This window comes from Moschus berezovskii, chromosome 12, assembly GCF_049115385.1.
Source record: "Moschus berezovskii isolate FMDL1 chromosome 12, NW_MosBer_1.0, whole genome shotgun sequence".
Lineage (NCBI taxonomy): Eukaryota > Metazoa > Chordata > Mammalia > Artiodactyla > Moschidae > Moschus > Moschus berezovskii.
Window position 1 is genome coordinate 81394533 of NC_142471.1, and position 18869 is coordinate 81413401.

The 18869-nt window shown below is 36.6% G+C and overlaps 1 protein-coding gene across 2 annotated transcripts in view; it reads left to right on the forward strand.

The window, feature by feature from the left end:
- ATRNL1 (attractin like 1) overlaps positions 1–18869 on the forward strand; it is an 843932-nt gene that overhangs the window by 112523 nt on the left and 712540 nt on the right. For both annotated transcript variants that reach the window (XR_016038801.1, XM_055424575.2), the window contains exon 9: positions 10026–10209. Coding sequence is in view for 1 of the 2 variants with exons in the window: in XM_055424575.2 (XP_055280550.2) it covers positions 10026–10209 (184 nt within the window). In the remaining variant the exon portion in view is untranslated. The remainder of the gene's footprint in view (positions 1–10025; positions 10210–18869) is intronic.

Consider the following 18869-nt stretch of genomic DNA (forward strand, 5'->3'; position numbering starts at 1 on the left):
CAGTTTACATATAGTGTCAGAAACTCAGAATAGTATTCCTGCATTTTCCTCTTTTTTCCTTTGTGCTTATATCTTGTATGCTATGAAGAGCATAATACATTGTTACAGTTTTTAGTTTGGACAGTTAATCATCATTTACTGGGAGGGAAAATGAGAAATGACACCTTCAGTATTTACTCATATATCAACCATTTCTTATACCCCTCATTCATCTGTAGAAATCCAGATTCTGTCTAGTTTCAAGTGTAATTTTTATTCAGTTTAAAGAACTTTTGGGTTTTTTTTTTTTTTTTTAAATAGGGCAAGTCTTCAATGATGTATCTTCTCTTCTTTTTTTCTCCTTTGTCTAAAAAAGGTTTTACTTACTTTCACTTTTGGAAAATGTTTTGTGGGATATAGATTTCTACTTTGATAGTTACTTTTTAGTATAGGGTGCTGGGTGAATGGTTTCCCCACACTTCTCATTAATTTAAAAGTGTAACTTCCTTGTCTTCCCCCTTCCTTGGTTTCTGTTGAGAATCAACTGGCATTTTTATTTTTGCTCTTCTGCTTGTTCATCTTTATCACTTTATGCTATTCCTTGGCATGGGTTTATTTCTTTATTTTGCACTGTTTTATATCATTGATCTTCTTGGTTTTATGGATCTGTAAAGATGTCATTATTCCTGTCTGCCACTGGCATACTTCTGAAACTCTTATCATATCAGATTAGGCTACTTGATATTGTTATACAGGTCCCTAATATTCTGTTAATTGTTTTTCATTGTTTTTGTTTGTTAGTGTACTTCATTTTGAATGGTTTCTATTTTCGTACTTTAGATTGATTGTTCTTTTTTCCCATAGTGTTTACTCTTGTGTTAATTCTATTCAGTGTATTTTTCATTTCCAGGGATTCTTTTTGAGCCTTTTTTTAAATCTCATGTTCATATTTTCTCTAACACTATTGAACATTTGAGTGGATTTACAGTAGCTTTTGAAGCATTCTCTTCTTTTAATTCTATCTTCTTTATTATTCCTGTGTCTCTATTGATTGGTTTTTCTTCTTGTAATGGATCGTATTTTCATTGGCCTCTATGCTTGTTAATTTTTTAGTGCATTTTGAATACTGTGTGTTTTTACTCTGTTGGCTGCTGGGAACTTTGCTGTATTCCTTTAAAGAATGTTCGACTTTGTGCTAACATGGGGTTAAGGTTCAAGTGAAATATTTTGGGAGATTGCTTCTGAGGTCTGTTAGAGTGGATCCAGAGTAACTTTTAGTTTATGGCTAATGTAATCCAGTATTTTTTTCCTTTACATCCAATATTACGTTTCCTTTTCAGGACTTTACCTAATGCCTCCTATAGTATGAGGTATATCTTCTGTGGCTGCTGGGAGCTCAGATTGTTCCAGACCTGTGTGTGATCTAGGAATTGTTCAGTCTACTAGTTTCTGGTTGTTCTTTCCAAGGCTTTAAGTAGTTTTCTCTTATGTACATGCAAATCAGTACTCAGCAAAACCTTGGAACATTCCCACAGATCTCTTGAGCATCCACTCTATAGAAACCACATATCTGGTATTATTTCCTATGAATTCTAGCTTGTAGGACTGTTCTTTTCTCTTTTTATTTTAATTGGAGGATAGTTAATTTACAATATTGTAGTGGTTTTTGCCATACATTGACTTGAATCCACCATGGGTGTACATGTGTTCCCCATCCTGAACCCCCCCTCCCCTCTCCCTCCCCATCCCATCCCTCAGGGTCATCACAGAGCATCAGCTCTGAGCTCATGCATTGAACCTGGACTGGCGGTCTGTTTCACATATGATAATATACATGTTTCAATGCCATTCTCTCAAATCATACCGCCCTCGCCTTCTCCACAGAGTCCCAAAGACTGTTCTATACATCTGTGTCTCTTTGGCTGTCTCGCATACAGGGTCATCATTACCATCTTTCTAAATTCCATATGTATGCATTAGTATACTATATTGGTGGTTTTCTTTCTGACTTACTTCACTCTGTACAATAGGCTCCAGTTTCATCCACCTCATTAAAACTGATTCAAATGTATTCTTTTGAATGGCTGAGTAATATTCCATTTTGTATATGTACCACAGCTTTCTTATCCATTCATCTGCTGATGGACATCTAGGTTGCTTCCATGTCCTGGCTATTATACACAGTGCTGCGATGAACACTGGAGTACATGTGTCTCTTTCAATTCTGGTTTCCTCAGTGTATATGCCCAGGAGTGCGATTGCTGGGTTATATGGCAGTTCTATTTACAGTTTTTTAAGGAATCTCCACACTGTTCTCCACAATGGCTGTACTAGTTTGCATTCCCACCAACAGTGTAAGAGGGTTCCCTTTTCTCCACATCCTCTCCAGCATTTGTTTGTAGACTTTTGGATAGTAACCATTCTGACCGGCATGAGATGGTACCTCATTATCGGGGACCAGCCTCGATATGGCCCAGGGTATCCTCGGGATGAACAGCGTCGGCGTCAGAGAGAGAGAGAGAGAGAGACAGGGGCTGATGATTCCTTGGTTTACGCTGGAAACCAATAAAACCCCAGCACGGGGTTTGCTCTGTTTACGTAGGCCGCAGGCGCCCTCTTGAATCACTGGAGGCACCCCACCAGGGCACCCCCTCGAGTGGGTCTTAGAAGCCCAGGCAGATAAGTAAATGCAGAGGGCCCAGAGCTCCAAGGATCTCAACCAGAAAAAGGAGAACAGAGAAAAGGACGGAAAAAAAGAGAAAGAACGACACGGGGAGACCAAGCTTCAGTGAGCAAGGCCCAAAACTTTATTTTCCAGTGCTGCTTTTATACCCTAAGTTGTGCACATAAAAAATAGAGAATGGGAGGTATAGAGTCACGCCAAAATCACGCGGGGTCAGCAGTCTTGACCCTTATCAGGATCAGGGCTTATTTTTGTATGTCTCGTGATGTACAAAAGTTTTAGGTGGTTTACATCATCTTATGGCCAGGAGGCCTGCTAACAGTTTATGGCCCTCTCTCCTAACAAAGGTTAGTTAGCTAGAAAAAGTCTTATATTCTTTTAAGGTGATTTTCCTAAAGTCAGGTGCTATTCTCCAAAGACACATGACAAAGTTACATTCCTATAAGGCAAGGGTGTAGTGAGCTACAAGAAAGGAATTTATTAACTTAAGATCTGATGTGGTTAAATAAAAGGCTACTACTTATTTTCTCTATATGTGATTAATATATTTTCCAAGGATACAATAGATAGAGGAAACTTTGCAGCAAGCATTGATTCAACAATGAAATCTTTTTTAGTACTATTCTAATGATTTTAACTTCTTCAACAAATTCCTGTATTTTAGAATATTAGGCTTTCTGTCCTTGCATGGCTGGGAGGCTGTACACAGTCACACTCGTAGTTGTAAGAGCCCGGACAAACTTGTCATGCAAGTTAGAAAGCTATCAGAGGGGCTTGGATTGGAACACTCCTATTAAGCCGAGGAGAACTTTTTAACTACAGCTCTGAATTAATGTTTTCAGAGAAAGGTGGTTGGGGGGAAGCCCCCGTAAGTATTAGAGGACTTGGTAAGAGGCGTAAGATAGTAAGGCAGTCAGACTCTGGTTTTCTTTGGGGTAGATGCTCGGGTAAGTCCAGGGGGTTCCTCGAGTCCTGATTAGCCTTTGCCCGTCAGGCCTCTTCCCCAATTGACCTTTGCCACGCATGGGTAGGATTTCCCTCGCTGGCTCCTGGCACCTCATTGTGGTTTTGATTTGCATTTCTCTGATAATGAGTGATATTGAGCATCTTTTCATGTGTTTGTCAGCCATCTGTATGTCTTCTTTTTAGAAATGTCTGTTTAGTTCTTTGGGCCAGTTTTGAATGGGTTGTTTATTTTTTGGAATTGAGCTGCAGGAGTTGCTTGTATATTTTTGAGATTAATTCTTTGTCAGTTGCTTAATTTTCTATTATTTTCTCCCATTCTGAAGGCTGTCTTTTCACCTTGCTTATAGTTTCCTTCGTTGTGCAAAGGCTTTTAAGTTTAATTAGGTCCCATTTGTTTATTTTTGCTTTTGTTTCCATTGCTCTGGGAGGTGGATCATAGGGGATCCTGTTGTGATTTATGTCAGAGAGTGTTTTGCCTGTGTTCTCCTCTAGGAGTTTTATAGTTTCTGGTCTTACGTTTAGGTCTTTAATCCATTTTGAGTTTATTTTTGTGTATGGTGTTAGAAAGTGTTCTAGTTTCATTCTTTTACAAGTGGTTGTCCAGTTTTCCCAGCACCAATTGTTAAAGAGATTGTCTTTTCTGCATTGAATATATTCTTGCCTCCTTTGTCAAAGATAAGGTAGGACTGTTCTTTTCAAATGCTGATCTTTGTTTTCTCAACCTGGTAGGATCACCAGAATCTGTTTGCAATCAAATCCCCCTTCTTGCTCAGTTCAGTTCAGTTCAGTTCAGTCGCTCAGTCGTGTCCGACTCTCCGCGACCCCATGAATCACAGCACGCCAGGCCTCCCTATCCATCACCAACTCCCCGAGTTCACTCAAACTCATGTCCACAGAGTCGGTGATACCATCCACCCATCTCATTATCGGTCGTCCCCTTCTCCTCCCGCCCGCTTGCTCAGTGGTGAGAAATTTCCCCTCAGCATACATTTCAGCAATCACAGGGCTCACCTTGTTTTTCTTTTCTTTAAAATGATAATTCTGTGCCGCTTGTTATCCAGTATCATTTTTATATTTTCTTCTGCTTTTTAAGTTGTTTATGGCAGATTGTTAAATGCTATCTAAATATTTCCATCATAGCCTGATAAAGAACTCCTGGTATATATAAGTCATTTTTGCTTTTTACTTTTGCAAAATTATTCTGTTGTTTCAAGTATTTGTGTATTTGTTGTCTCTTTTTTCTCTTTAATGAATCAGTATTTCATTTTTAATAAATTGGGAATGTGATAGAGCACATTACAGAATTAAAAACAAAATTCATTCATATGCAAATAACGTATCAATCATAAGCAAATACTTTTTCTGAAATGACATATTTTGTTCCTTTAAATGTTTATTGAGACAGATTGACTCTTTGTACTATGTGCCATTTCCAAATGTAAAAATAATAAGAATAAAATGAAATGTAATCGTAATTAATTTTACATTTCAAGTTAATCACCTATATCTGAACAAAATTATTTTCTTAATTTTTCATCTGAAACTACCATATCTCCATTTCTTATTTGAACTGCTGGTGACTAAACCTTGAGAGATTCTGCAGGGGTATTTAGTAACTCACTTTGGTGTCAAACCTGTGTCATAGCTCTTACACTTTTAGTTTTTCAAAATATTTAATGAGTAGTTGAGTGCCATAGTGTATTTCATGATGAACTTTGCATTGCTAGTAGGGTGATATATTTTTTTCCATTTAAATTTCAATTTGAGAAAATTGTAAATTCATATACACTTGTAAGAAGAAACAGAGTGATCCTGTATATCTTTTATGCAGTTTTCCTTGGTGGTAAACTTCTTGCAAAAGTATAGTACAGAATCACAACCTGGATATTAAGAGTGATACAATCCACTGATGTTGTTCAGATTTCTCCAGTTTCATTAGAACTCCTTTGCATGTGCATGTATGTAGCGTGTGTAGATGTGTGTGTGTAGGTAGTTCTGGGCAGTTTTATTGCATGTTGTCTTAAACCACTGCAGTGTCTGTCAACACAAGAATCCTTCACATTATTCTTTTTAGACCACACCTACTTCCCTTACGATTCAGTGGTAAAGAAGCCTCTTGCAGCCCAGGAAATGCAGGTTTGATCCCTGGGTTGGGAGAAGGAAATGGCAACCCACTCCTGTAGTCTTGTCTGGAAAATCCCATGGACAGAGGAACCTGGCGGGCTACAGTCCTTGGGATTGCAAAAGAGTTGAGATACAACTGAATGACTAAACAACATCATCATCTCCCTAATACCTTTATTCCTTTCCCATCCCGTCTAACCCTTGACAATCACTGATCTGTTCTTTATGTAATCTTACAATTTTAATTAAGAATGTCATAAATGGATCATTTAATTTAAGGTAACTTTGATATGTTAGTGCCTAAGTCTGCTATTTTATTATTTTTGTTTGTTTCCTATTTCTTGGGCCTCTGTTTCTTTTCACTTGTTTCCCATGGGTTAACTTAACAAGTTTTAGAATTCAGTCTTGATTTATTTATAGTGTTGGTGAGTGTATTTCTCTGTGTACTTTTCTTAGAGATTGCTCTGGGTATTAAAATATACATAAGTGACTTGTCTGTCTACTAGTATCAACATTTTACCACATCAAGTGAAACGTGGAAACGTTGCTTTCATTTACATCCCTCACTTTCCCCACTTCTAAATATCATTGTCGTGAGTGTCAGATGATGTTACAGTTTTTGTTTCCTTCGTCAGATATTATTTGTAAGCCTCAAAGAGGAGAGTTTATTGTGTGTAGTCACATGTCTGCTTTATTTGTTCTTTCCTGATGTTCCAATATTCTTTTATCATTTCATTTGTCTGAAGAATTTTCTTAAGCCATTCTTTAAGGAGAGGGCCACAGATTTCAAAGTATTTTAGTTTAGTTTTTTTTAACTAAAAAAAAGTTTTTGACTGTGTCACATGGCATGTATGATCTTAGATCCCCGACCAGAAATTGAACCCACACCACCTGCAGTGGAAACATTGAAGTGCTGAGTCTTAACTACTCAACTGCCAGGGAAGTCTGTATATTTTTGTCTTACACACAATTTGGATGCTTTCAGCCACCATTTAAAAACATAGCTCTTTCAGCTCCATTCTCTTTTCTCTTCTTGTGGGATTCCAGTGGTACAAATGTTGGACCAGTTGTTATTGTCCCAGAGGTTTCTTGCTGCTGCTGCTGCTAAGTCACTTCAGTCATGTCCGACTCTGTGTGACCCCATAGACGAAAGACCACCAGGCTCCCCCGTCCCTGGGATTCTCCAGGCAAGAACACTGGAGTGGGTTGCCATTTCCTTCTCCAGTGTGTTAAAGTGAAAAGTGAAAGTGAGGTCGCTCAGTCGTGTCCGACCCTTAGCGACCCCACGGACTGCAGCCTACCAGGCTCCTCCATCCATGGGATTTTCTAGGCAAGAGTACTGGAGTGGCTTGCCATTGCCTTCTCCGAGAGGTTTCTTAGACTGTTGATTTTTTTTTTTTTTAGTTTATTTTCTCTGGTGTTCAGATTGAGTAAATTTTACTGCTATATCCTCAAGTTTACTGATTCTCTCTGTCATCTCTGCTATTGAGTCTGTCCAGTTAACTCGTATTTGCTACTGCATTTTCCTTTCTCCCTTCCCTCCCTCCTCACTCCTTCCCTCCCTCCCTTCCTTCTTTCCTTCCTTTGTCTCCGCACCCTTTTTTTTTTTGCTGTCATTTGTTGTTTCACGAGAACTTGTAGTTGCTTGTTGTATCATGGCTGCTTTAAAATTCTTATTAGATAATTTCAACATCTCAGAGTGAGTGTCACTTGACTGATCTGGTTCCCAACATGACAAGTGATTTTTTTTTTTTTTTAAGTATCTTGGACATTTTGGCTTTTATATTGAGACTCTTTGAGTCTTATTTAAATCTTCTGTTTTAGCAGGTTAGTCACTCTGTTCAGGTTTAGCATTAAGATCTTGTGGTGGGATCTTCTTTTCCAGTCTCAGGCCTTTAGGGAAAGTGGAACTCTTTCCCCTGCCTGCTTATTGTAGCAATGTTTGGTGAACCCCTCTTGTTGGTGCTCCTAGTGTCATCTGGGATTATCTATGGGGGTTCCTCTTCAATTTGCGGAAGGAATAAGCCTACCTGAGTTGCTTTTTATTGCCGGGTTATGGGTTGAGAAATGCTGGGTTGACTGGCCTTCTTTTGTTGGCTCGGAGGTAATGAGATACCCATCCTAGAGTCTTGGAGGCCCTAAGAGTCAGCGTTCCTCCTTACACCTTTCATATTTCTCCTGCGGTTGTCTTTGGGACTGTTTACTGGGTTTGTTAGTGGGAAGGAGAGGGAGAAATTAGTCTGCACCAACTTTTAAACATTTGGTGTGTTAATTTTTTAAACTCTAAATTTCCTTAGTTGTAAAGAAAGGATAGCATAGTAAACTTTCAGAGGTTTCCTATTATCAAATGAACTAGTGAGATACTCACCGAAACATAATATATAGTCTGTAGATAATGATGCTATCGCTGGTTGCCAGGTTGCTTATTGCATCATTGTTTTTAAGAACAAACTGAAACAATTCATGAGTCACTGAGCGACTGAACTGAACTGAATGTAGGATTATTTAAATAACTTATCATCAGTACAATAGAATTTAGCTAGTGAATGTGAAAGTAATAAATGGGATGTGAAAAGATGCCCCAGATGTTCTGTTAAGTGAAAATATAGTTGTAAAATAGCATGTTTTTTTTGTATAAATATTTATAGGTATCGATGTACATGTAAGTCATATATATTTGTCCTGTCTATTGTAATAAAATATTCAGAACTGTAGTTTCAAAATACTCTGAACATAACAATTGGTGAAAAATACCTCTAGATAGTGAGCTAGGAGAGAAGGTAACATTCCCTGTTGCATTATATACCTCTTTATTGCCACAATATTTTTTGGTAAGAAATAGTTTTATCTTTTATTAAAAATGGAATGAATAAAAACATGAAAACCTTCAATTTGGCTATATATATACACACAGATATATATATAGCTTTAATAAGTAGTTTAAGAATATTAAAAGAATGCCCATTAGTTACAAGAATACTCTGAAATTTCTTTAAATATGTTTAGTTTTCTGTGAGTAAAATTGTCTCTAACAAATCCTTTCTGATACTTCTTTTATGACTGCTTTTATGATTGATGAAGTGTCATATTCTTTACTACCTTCAAATTGTGTGAATGTGAAGAATTTTTAAGCATCACTTTTATTACCTGTTACTTGCTTTGAGTATTTCAGTGAGCTGTCTAGAATGCCAACGTTTAGGTGACAAAGTTAGAGGGAAGATGCAAGTGTGATATGATTGGATATTTAAAGACTAATAACAGATTTCTGTATGGTTGCTCTTTATAATCTAAATTCCTTTAAGGCCAAAAGATATGTATTTTTTCATTTGCATATTCTTAAAAGCATGTCTTGCATGTGATTAGAACTTGTTTCAGTGAATTTGCTATAGAAATGAGAGTCCCTTCTAGATGTATCAAGTAGAGTGGAACTTAAAATAGGGAGTTAATTACAGTACTACTAGAGACACCAAACCGAGGGAATTAGTCAGAAATCTGGAGCTGCTGCATACCCAGGCTGGAACTTAGGACCACGTTTGTAATTGAGCTGCGTCCGGTAGATGCCACTTCTGCCACTGAGCAAGTGCTGGGCCTGCTTCTGTTGCTGTAAAACCACCGCTGCCATTGCCCAGTAGTCACCCACCTGTTCCTACTGCTAGAGAAGAAAGAAAGTAGAATGTCTTTCTTCCACTTGCCTTCTGTTCTCTCCCAAACACTTTCATTACTGGAAACTGATGATAACACAGCTGTCAAATGAGTCTTGGAAATTTAATTTTTAGGTTTTTATCAATAACACAAAGGACTCTTGGACGGGATAGTGAGACTCATAACCAAGAGATAAAAGACTAGCACAATGCTAAAAACTGTTGAGACAGGAGTCTTATCTTTTAGTCTTTGTAAGGTCAGTGCCTAACTCAGCCTGTAACATAACAACCTCTCATAAACTTTTATTAAATCTTCCTTTTTTCAGGGTTATTTACAGATACAGAAATATATGTGAGAATAAGGTTTAGTTTTTTCTTGCACATACAAAAAATTAGAAATTTTCAATATTTCAAAGTTTAATTAAAATCTACAGAGACCAGTTTTTCTCACCGTTGGTCGTTAGCACCCAACAAAGTAACTAGCACATATTTAATACTTAAAAAAAATTAAATTACTAGATATACTTTACTCATAAAATGTGGTATTGGAATAAACTCGTTGGTAGTTTGGTGGTATATTAGTTTTTTAAAAATACTATTTAAGTTCACATTTTATCTTCTTTCTCTTATAGCATCAAACACTTGGCTTGTTCCGGAAACTAAAGGAGCTATTGTTCAAGGGGGATATGGCCATACCAGTGTGTATGATGAAATAACAAAGTCCATTTATGTTCATGGAGGCTATAAAGCATTGCCAGGCAACAAATATGGATTAGTAGATGACCTTTATAAGTATGAAGTTAATCCAAAGACTTGGTGAGTAGATTGGGCTGAAGTATGATGGGAAAATTGGGCACTGTTCTATTTTATATTAGCAGAATAGTGGTGTGTATTAAATATTTTCAGGGAGGTATTCTTGACTTTTTTCCATCTTTATTTCAGCTAATGATAGTCTATTATGTAGCAGAGGCACTACTTAATACATTTTCTATGTAGCCATCTTTACTGTAAATGATTGACTTTACAGTGTTTTCCAGTCCTGTAGATAGTCTTGTTCTGTATAAATCACTCAGAAGTGCTGATACTATGTGCAGTTCAGAAGAGCAGTTTTCTTACCAATGTATCTTTGAGTTTTGACATTATCTGTACTGGGATTTGTTCTTCTTTACACTCATATTTTATTGTCAGTTGTAAATTTTAAAAGCATTTCTCCAGTTTCATCATCTAATTTCCTGTGAAATACAAAACTGTGACATTTAGGTAAATTTTCCTTTATCATTGTTATAAATAATACTACAATGTACATCTTGAACCAGTCATTTTACATAAGCAAGAGTTTCTCTAGGGTGCATCTCTAGAAGTGAAATTGCTGTATCTGAGGATATTCACATCCTCAACTTTAGGACACATTTAGCAAGCCTAATTGCTTTTCAAGTCACTATGATAACATGCCACTTCCTCCAGCAGGGTATGAGTGTACTTGTTTCTTCATAGTCCCACCAATACTTGATAATTATGAGGGTATTTTCCTTTCTCCAGTGCAATAGATGTGAATGGTATCCTACTGATATTTTAATGTGCATATCCTGATTGATATAGTGAATAAGCATATTTTTATGTGTTCATTTGCACTTGTGTTTTCTGTTTAGTGAATTGCTTACTCACAGCCATAATTTTTTCTTTATGTTTAAAATATTAATTTTTCATTTATTGATTTTTCTCTGTATATGAGTTTTATTGACCAATATGCTATTTTTTATTTAAAGTTTTTATTATATTTGGAAAAATTTCAGCAATTATTTCTTTTTGAAAGTTTTTGTTGAAGTATAATTGATTTACAGTGGTGTGTTAGTTTTAAGTGTACAGCAAAGTGGATCATATAGTCACTCTTTTTTTAGAATCTTTTTGTTGTACTCATTTTCTTTTCTAAGATCTGGAAAGTGACCAGTTTTTTGTTCTAAGGTGCTAAACATTCTTTTAAACTTACATGAAATTAACTATATGTTTAAATGAAATACAGTTTTCCACTGAATTGTGATTTGTTTTATCCCCTTCACTTTCACACATATGTTCTAATTTTTACTTTACTTGAAAAAAAAGAAAGAATTAAAGAAAATGAAGATTTTTCCTTTGAGTAGCTTTGCTAATTAAAATTTTTTTTTTTAGTTTAAATAAAATGCAGTATTATATTTTAGTAGATAGGCTACTTTGCTGAACTTTTAGAAAATGTGTATTTGGAGAAATTATTTTTCAGTGGTGAAGTTGATTATTCTGGACTGTAATTTCCACTTAGAAAAATTAGAAATTACCTCTATTTGGAGAAATTGTTTTTCAGTGGTGAAGTTGATTATTCTGGACTATAATTTCCACTTAAAAAAATTAGAAATTACCTCTTTTTAAGGCATGAAAGGACTATAAAGACATTAAGAATGTGTTGGTCAAGATTTACGAGAGGTAAATGACAAAGGAGGCATGACTGGCCTTTTTTACAACTGTTGTTCTTGAGACAGTTGCGAATCCTGAAAACTTCCTGAGAAACTGAGCAGAACTTTTGTCAATCAATATGGAGGACCAAATTGTATTTCTAGGTGTGCCAAGGAAGAGAGGTTTTTATTACACACTTAATGATGTAGTCTGGTCCCTGAAGTTCTAAACCTAAGAGTGAGGATGAGCTTATTTTTGATACATCATGCTCTTTGATTGGTTTATGGTGATCTGCCCATGGCCTAGATTTGTGACAGACAAAAGTAAATCCTCTCTTGAGTGAAATAGTATCATACAGAGGCTCTAATTAGTTCATTTATAATATATGTTGCAAAACAAAAAATAATAAGTCTTAGAAAAAGAAAAGCCAAGAAAAAAACCCAACCATTTGAAATATATCCATAGGATAATGGTGGTTTCATAAAGACACTATAAAATAGGATTTTATGATCGAGGAATTAAAGGTAGGAAAATATTGACAGACAACTGGAAACTTATATTGGAAACTTGATTACTGAATAATCAAGTAGAAATTATAGAATTGGAAAATTGATTATTTGCAAATTCCTTGGATGTGTTTAACAGCAGGTTAGACATAGCTGAGGGGGAGCTTAGTGAAACAGAAGATGGGTCATACTGAAATAAAGACAAAGAATGAAGAATAAAAGAGGGAAAGAAATATGAGGGACACGTGGAAATATTGTAATATGCATGTGATTGAAGTCCAGAAGAGGACTGAGGAAGTAATGTAGCGCACTCTTTGAAGCCTCAAATGCCTGAGAATTTTCAAAAGTGACAAAAGATGTCCACCTACACATTGAGGAAATCCCATGAGTGTGAAGGGGTGAGTACAAAGAAACATACACTTAGAAATAGCATTGTAAAACTGAAAACCCAAATAGAATTAGAAAAGAACCAGAGGGGGAAAAGACATATTCTCTTTAAAGGAGCAACGCTAAGAATGACAACTGATATTTTTTTTAACTGGAAACATGGAATCTAGAAGGCATGGTGTCTTCAAATGGCTGAAGGAAGATAATCATCTGTCCAAAATTACCCAGTGAAAAACCCTTAAAAAATGAAAGCAAAGAATAGACTTTTCAGAAAAACAAGAATTGAATTTGACAACAGCAGATCTGTAACAGAAAATACTGAGTAAATAAAGAAAATTCTATTGAAGTAGAAGAAAAATAATCCTGGATACTGGAGGGAATAGAGAAATGGAAAGGGCAAATCTAAGTGATTATTTATTGTAAAATAGTATAGTGGTAATTATAAAAAAGCCCTCTATGTTCAACAAGTGAATAAAGGGAAAATTGAGAAGAATACTTAATGCATTTAGAAGAAAACAAGAAAGAAATGGAAAGGGAGCAAAGTAAAATTAGAACAAATATAAAGGAAGATGGCTTAATGGTAATTGCTTCCCTGGTGGCTCAGAGACTCGGATTTGATCCCTGGGTCGGGAAGACCCCCAGGAAAAGGAAATGGCAACCCACTCCAGTACTCTTGCCTGGAAAATTCCATGGACAGAGGAACCTGGTAGGCTACAGTCCATGGGGCTGCAAAGAGTTGGACACAACTGAGCGACTTCACTTTCATAATGGTAATAGAGGCTTAAATATATCAAAATTTAAATGCTTGTTAAATAGCAGCACATAACTCAGGAAGAAGGGTATATGTTGTTCAGTGTTTCTAAGATCTTCGTATTAATGGGAATTAATTAGAAAACTAATTTAAAGTGGACATAATTAGTTAAGGATTTATATTGTAATCATTAGGTAACAAAAAAGCACTCTGTGTCCAACAAATGAATAGAGGGAAAAATGAGAAGACTACTTAATGCTTTTGGAAGGAAACAAGAAAGGAATGGAAAGGGAACAAAGTAAAATTGGGACAAATATAAAGGAAGATGGTTTAATTAACTCCAAATATGTCATAATTACACTAAATGTGAAGAAGTAAATATTCCAGTTACACTAAATGTAAGAGACTAAATATTCCAATCAAAAGCAAAAGACTTTTAGACTGGGTGTAAAAATTAAAGCCTAGACGTATGCTTCTTAGAAAATATACAAAAAGTATAAAGGCATTTAGAGCAATTGAAAGTAAAGGGTGGAAGAAAGGTACATATTATGTAATCACAAAACAAAAGAATGTTGGTACAGTTGTACTCAGTTCAGTTCAGTTGCTAAGTTGTGTCCCACTCTTTGCGACCCCATGAACCGCAGCACACCAGGCCTCACTGTCCATCACCAACTCCTGGAGTTCACCCAGACCCATGTCCATCGAGTCGGTGATGCCATCCAACCATCTCATCCTCTGTCGTCCCCTTCTCTTCCTGCCCTCAATCTTTCCCAGCATCAGGGTCTTTTCAAATAAGTTAGCTCTTCTCATCAGGTGGCCAAAGTATTGGAGTTTCAGCTTCAACATCAGTCCTTCCAATGAACACCCAGGACTGATCTCCTTTAGGATGGACTGGTTGGACCTCCTTACAGTCCAGGGGACTCTCAAGAGTCTTCTCCAACACCACAGTTCAAAAGCATCATTTCTTCGACACTCAGATTTCTTTATAGTCCAACTCTCACATCCATACATGACTACTGCAAAAACCGTAGCTTTGACTAGACGGACCTTTGTTGGCAAAGTAATGTCTCTACTTTTTAATATGCTGTCTAGGTTGGTCATAATTTTCCTTCCAAGGAGTGTCTTTTAATTTCATGGCTGCAATCACCATCTGCAGTGATTTTGGAGCCCAAAAAAATAAAGTCTGGCACTGTTTCCACTGTTTCTCCATCTATTTCCCATGAAGTGATGGGACCAGATGCCATGATCTTCGTTTTCTGAATGTTGAGCTTCAAGCCAACTTTTTCACTCTCCTCTTTCACTTTCATCAAGACGCTCTTTAGTTCCCCTTCACTTTCTGCCATAAGGGTGGTGTCATCTGCATATCTGAGGTTATTGATATTTCTCCCGGCAATCTTGATTCCAGCTTGTGCTTCTTCCAGCCCAGCGTTCCTCATGATGTACTCTGCATATAAGTTAAATAAGCAGGGTGACAATATACAGCCTTGACGTACTCCTTTCCTGATTTGGAACCAGTCTGTTCTTCCATGTCCAGTTCTAACTGTTGCTTCCTGACCTGCATACAGGTTTCTCAAGAGGCAGATCAGGTGGTCTGGTAGGCCCATCTCTTTCGGGATTTTCCACTGTCAGACAAATAAGAATTTAAGTCAGGCATATGCCTGGAAAATATAATAGTTCTGAATTTAAATGTACCTTATAACTCTATGTTAAGTAAAGCAAAACTGACAGAAGATGGGACAAATCATAGTATGATGTTTTAAACCCAGCTATTTTGGTAACTTGAAGACTAAAACCCGGTAAAGATAGAAAAGATTTGAAAAGCTCAATTTATAATTTTGGAGTTTTTTTTGGTAGATGAGCACATATTATCTTATGACTACAGAATATATGTTGTTCTCAAGTACACAGGGAACATTTTTCTAAAATTTACCATATACTGGGAGCCTGGTGGGCTGCCATCTATGGGGTGGCACAGTGTCAGACACTAATGAAGTGACTTAGCAGCAGCAAAGAAATTTAAAAAGAGTGAAATCATGCGAAGTAATTAACCACAGTGAAATAAATAAAAAGTAACTAGAAAAGGATGTTTGTAATTAATAAACTCCTTAAAACTGGTTACCTAAATTATGCATAAAATTAGAAAATATTTGTATTGAATAATAGCACAAGATGATTATGATGCTGCCAATGAAGACATTTATAACTTTAAATGCATTTATTAGGAAATATTTTAAAAAGCCTGAAAATCAGTGGTCTAAGATTAACCTCAAGAAATCAGAAAATAAGCATCAGATTAATCTCAAAGAAAGAATAAAATGAATAAAGGTAGAGTAAGACAATAGGAGATAGAGCACAAATTAGTGTGAAATAGAAAACAAATACGTGATAGAGATACAGCCACCAAAAATCAGCAGAGTTGGTTGATTGTGGAGATAGATCCCCACCCAGATTTAGAAACAGAGATCACAGTTGGTCTTATGTTTGGATTCAATCAATCATGAATTGAAGATATTAGAAAAAAGTTCATAAAAACAAATAGAACTTGAATTTGTCATGCACCAGCAGCTACTTGGATAGCATTTACACTGTGTTTACAGCAGTTTACATAGTGTTTACATTGTATTAGGTGTTATAAGTAGTTTACATAGCCTTTACATTGTATTAGGTGTTATAAGTCGGAGAAGGCAGTGGAAAGCCAATCCAGTACTCTTGCCTAGAAAATCCCATGGATGGAGGAGCCTGGTAGGCTGCAGTCCGTGGGGTTGCTAAGGGTCAGACACGACTGAGCGACTTCACTTTCACACATTGGAGAAGGAAATGGCAACCCACTCCAGTGTTCTTGCCTAGAGAATCCTAGGGACGGGGGAGCCTGGTGGGCTTCCGTCTGTGGGGTCACACAGAGTCGGACACGACTGGAGTGAGTTAGCAGCAGCAGCAGCAGCAGGTGTTATAAGTAATCTAGAAATGACTTAGATTGTACAGGAGGATGTGTGTAGGTTATATGCCGTTTTTTGTAAGGATCTTGAACATCTGTGGATTTTGGTATTGGCGAGGCTTCTGGAACCAGTATCCCACAGATACCGAGGGATGGCTGTGTACTCAAATAACCAATTTTCAGAATGAAAATGGACATTTTGGACATTATAGACATTAAATGATAATAAATAAACATGATAAGCAACTGTATGAGAGTAACTTTGAAAAAATTAAATGAGCCATGTCAAATATCTAGAAAAATGAAACTTACTAGAATTGATGCATGAAGAGACATAATTGGACTATCTTATAACAAAGAAATAGAGTCTATGCTTGAAATCCTCTTCTGTTAAAGAAGCAAACACAAAGCAAGACAAAATAAAAGCCACAATTCTCCAGGCCTAGATAACTTTATTTGTGAATGTGTCCAGACATTTAAGAAGTATATATTTAAGAAATAACACCAGTCATTCACAAACTTTCAGAGAACAGAAATAATTATTTTGCAGTTTTACAGAGTAACAAAACTTTGAGACAAAAATATGAAAAAGACATTACAGCTAAGGAAATTACAGTGTTATCTTTTTCATTAAAATAGATACAAAAATCAGGTGAATTCAGCAATTTATGGAAACAATAATACATTATTTGGGTTCACTTTAAGAATAGAAGAGTAAATAAAATTTCATAAAAGAATAACACATTTAAAGAATAAAGAAATAAAGGCATATATTTTTTCTCGAACAATACATAGGATGTTTACATAAAATTTAACATATTTGTGAAGAACCTCTAATGCAGTAGAAATAGAAGTAAACCGAAAGAGATGGGAATACCAGACCACCTGACCTGCCTCTTGAGAAACCTGTATGCAGGTCAGGAAGCAACAGTTAGAACTGGTCATGGAACAGACTGGTTCCCAATAGGAAAAGGAGTACGTCAAGGTTGTATGTTGTCACCCTGCTTATTTAACTTCTATGCAGAGTACATCATGAGGAACGCTGGGCTGGAAGAAGCACAAACTGGAATCAAGATTGCCGGGAGAAATATTAATAACCTCAGATATGCAGATGACACCACCCTTATGGCAGAAAGTGAAGAGGAACTCAAAGGCCTCTTGAGGAAAGTGAAAGAGGAGAGTGAAAAGGTTGGCTTGAAGCTCAACATTCAGAAAACAAAGATCATGGCATCTGGTCCCATCACTTCATGGGAAATAGGTGGGGAAACAGTGGAAACAGTGTCAGACTTTATTTTTTTGGGCTCCAAAATCACTTCGGATGCTGATTGCAGCCATGAAATTAAAAGACGCTTGCTCCTTGGAAGGAAAGTTATGACCAGCCTAGATAACATATTAAAAAGTAGAGACATTACATTGCCAACCAAGGTCCGTCTAGTCAAGGCTATGGTTTTTCCCGTGGTCATGTATGGATATGAGTGTTGGACTGTGAGGAAAGCTGATCGCCGAAGAATTGATGCTTTTGAACTGTGGTGTTGGAGAAGACTCTTGAGAGTCCCTTGGACTGCAGGGAAATCCAACCAGTCCATTCTGAAAGAGATCAATCCTGGGTGTTCATTGGAAGGACTGATGTTGAAGCTGAAACTCCAATACTTTGACCACCTTATGCGACGAGTTGACTCACTGGAAAAGAGTCTGATGCTAGGAGGGATTGGGGATAGGAGGAGACGGGGACAGCAGAGAATGAGATGGCTGGATGGCATCACCGACTCGATGGACATGAGTTTGAGTGAAGTCCGGAAGTTGGTGATGGACAGGGAGGCCTGGCGTGCTGTGGTTCATGGGGTCGCAAAGAGTCGGACACGACTAAGCGACTGAACTGAACTGAATTCATGTAGTAAAGAAAAACTTTATTGCAAACATTAGTGTATTGTTGAAAAATTTCCCTTTAAAGTTAGGAATGAATAAGAGTGGTTATTATCACTGTTTCTATTCACCATTGTATTGGAATATCCAGACAATACAATAATACAATTAAAGTAAAAGGGAATAACAAAATATAAAAGATACATAGGTAATAGTTTGCTTGACGTAAGGTCAGTATAAGGAAAATATAATTCTATATACCAAGAACAATTGGAAAATGATAATTTAAAATTAATATAAGATCAGGGTGTCACAAAACTGAGAAGTAAATGTCATCACATATATGCAGGATCTTTACATAGAAAACTCAGTAACCTTGTGAGAAATTGAAGGCCTGAGTAAATGGAAGATACAGCGTTGGCCAAAAAGTTCGTTTGGGCTTTTCCATAAGATGCTGTAGAAAAACCCCAGTGAACTTTTTGGTCAACCCAATGTATTATGATAATTAATTGAAATATTCAGTATTGTAGAGATATCTATTCTGTCCTAATTGATCTTTAGATTTAATGTAATCCCAAAACACAATTGCAGAAAGTAATATTTTCTTTTA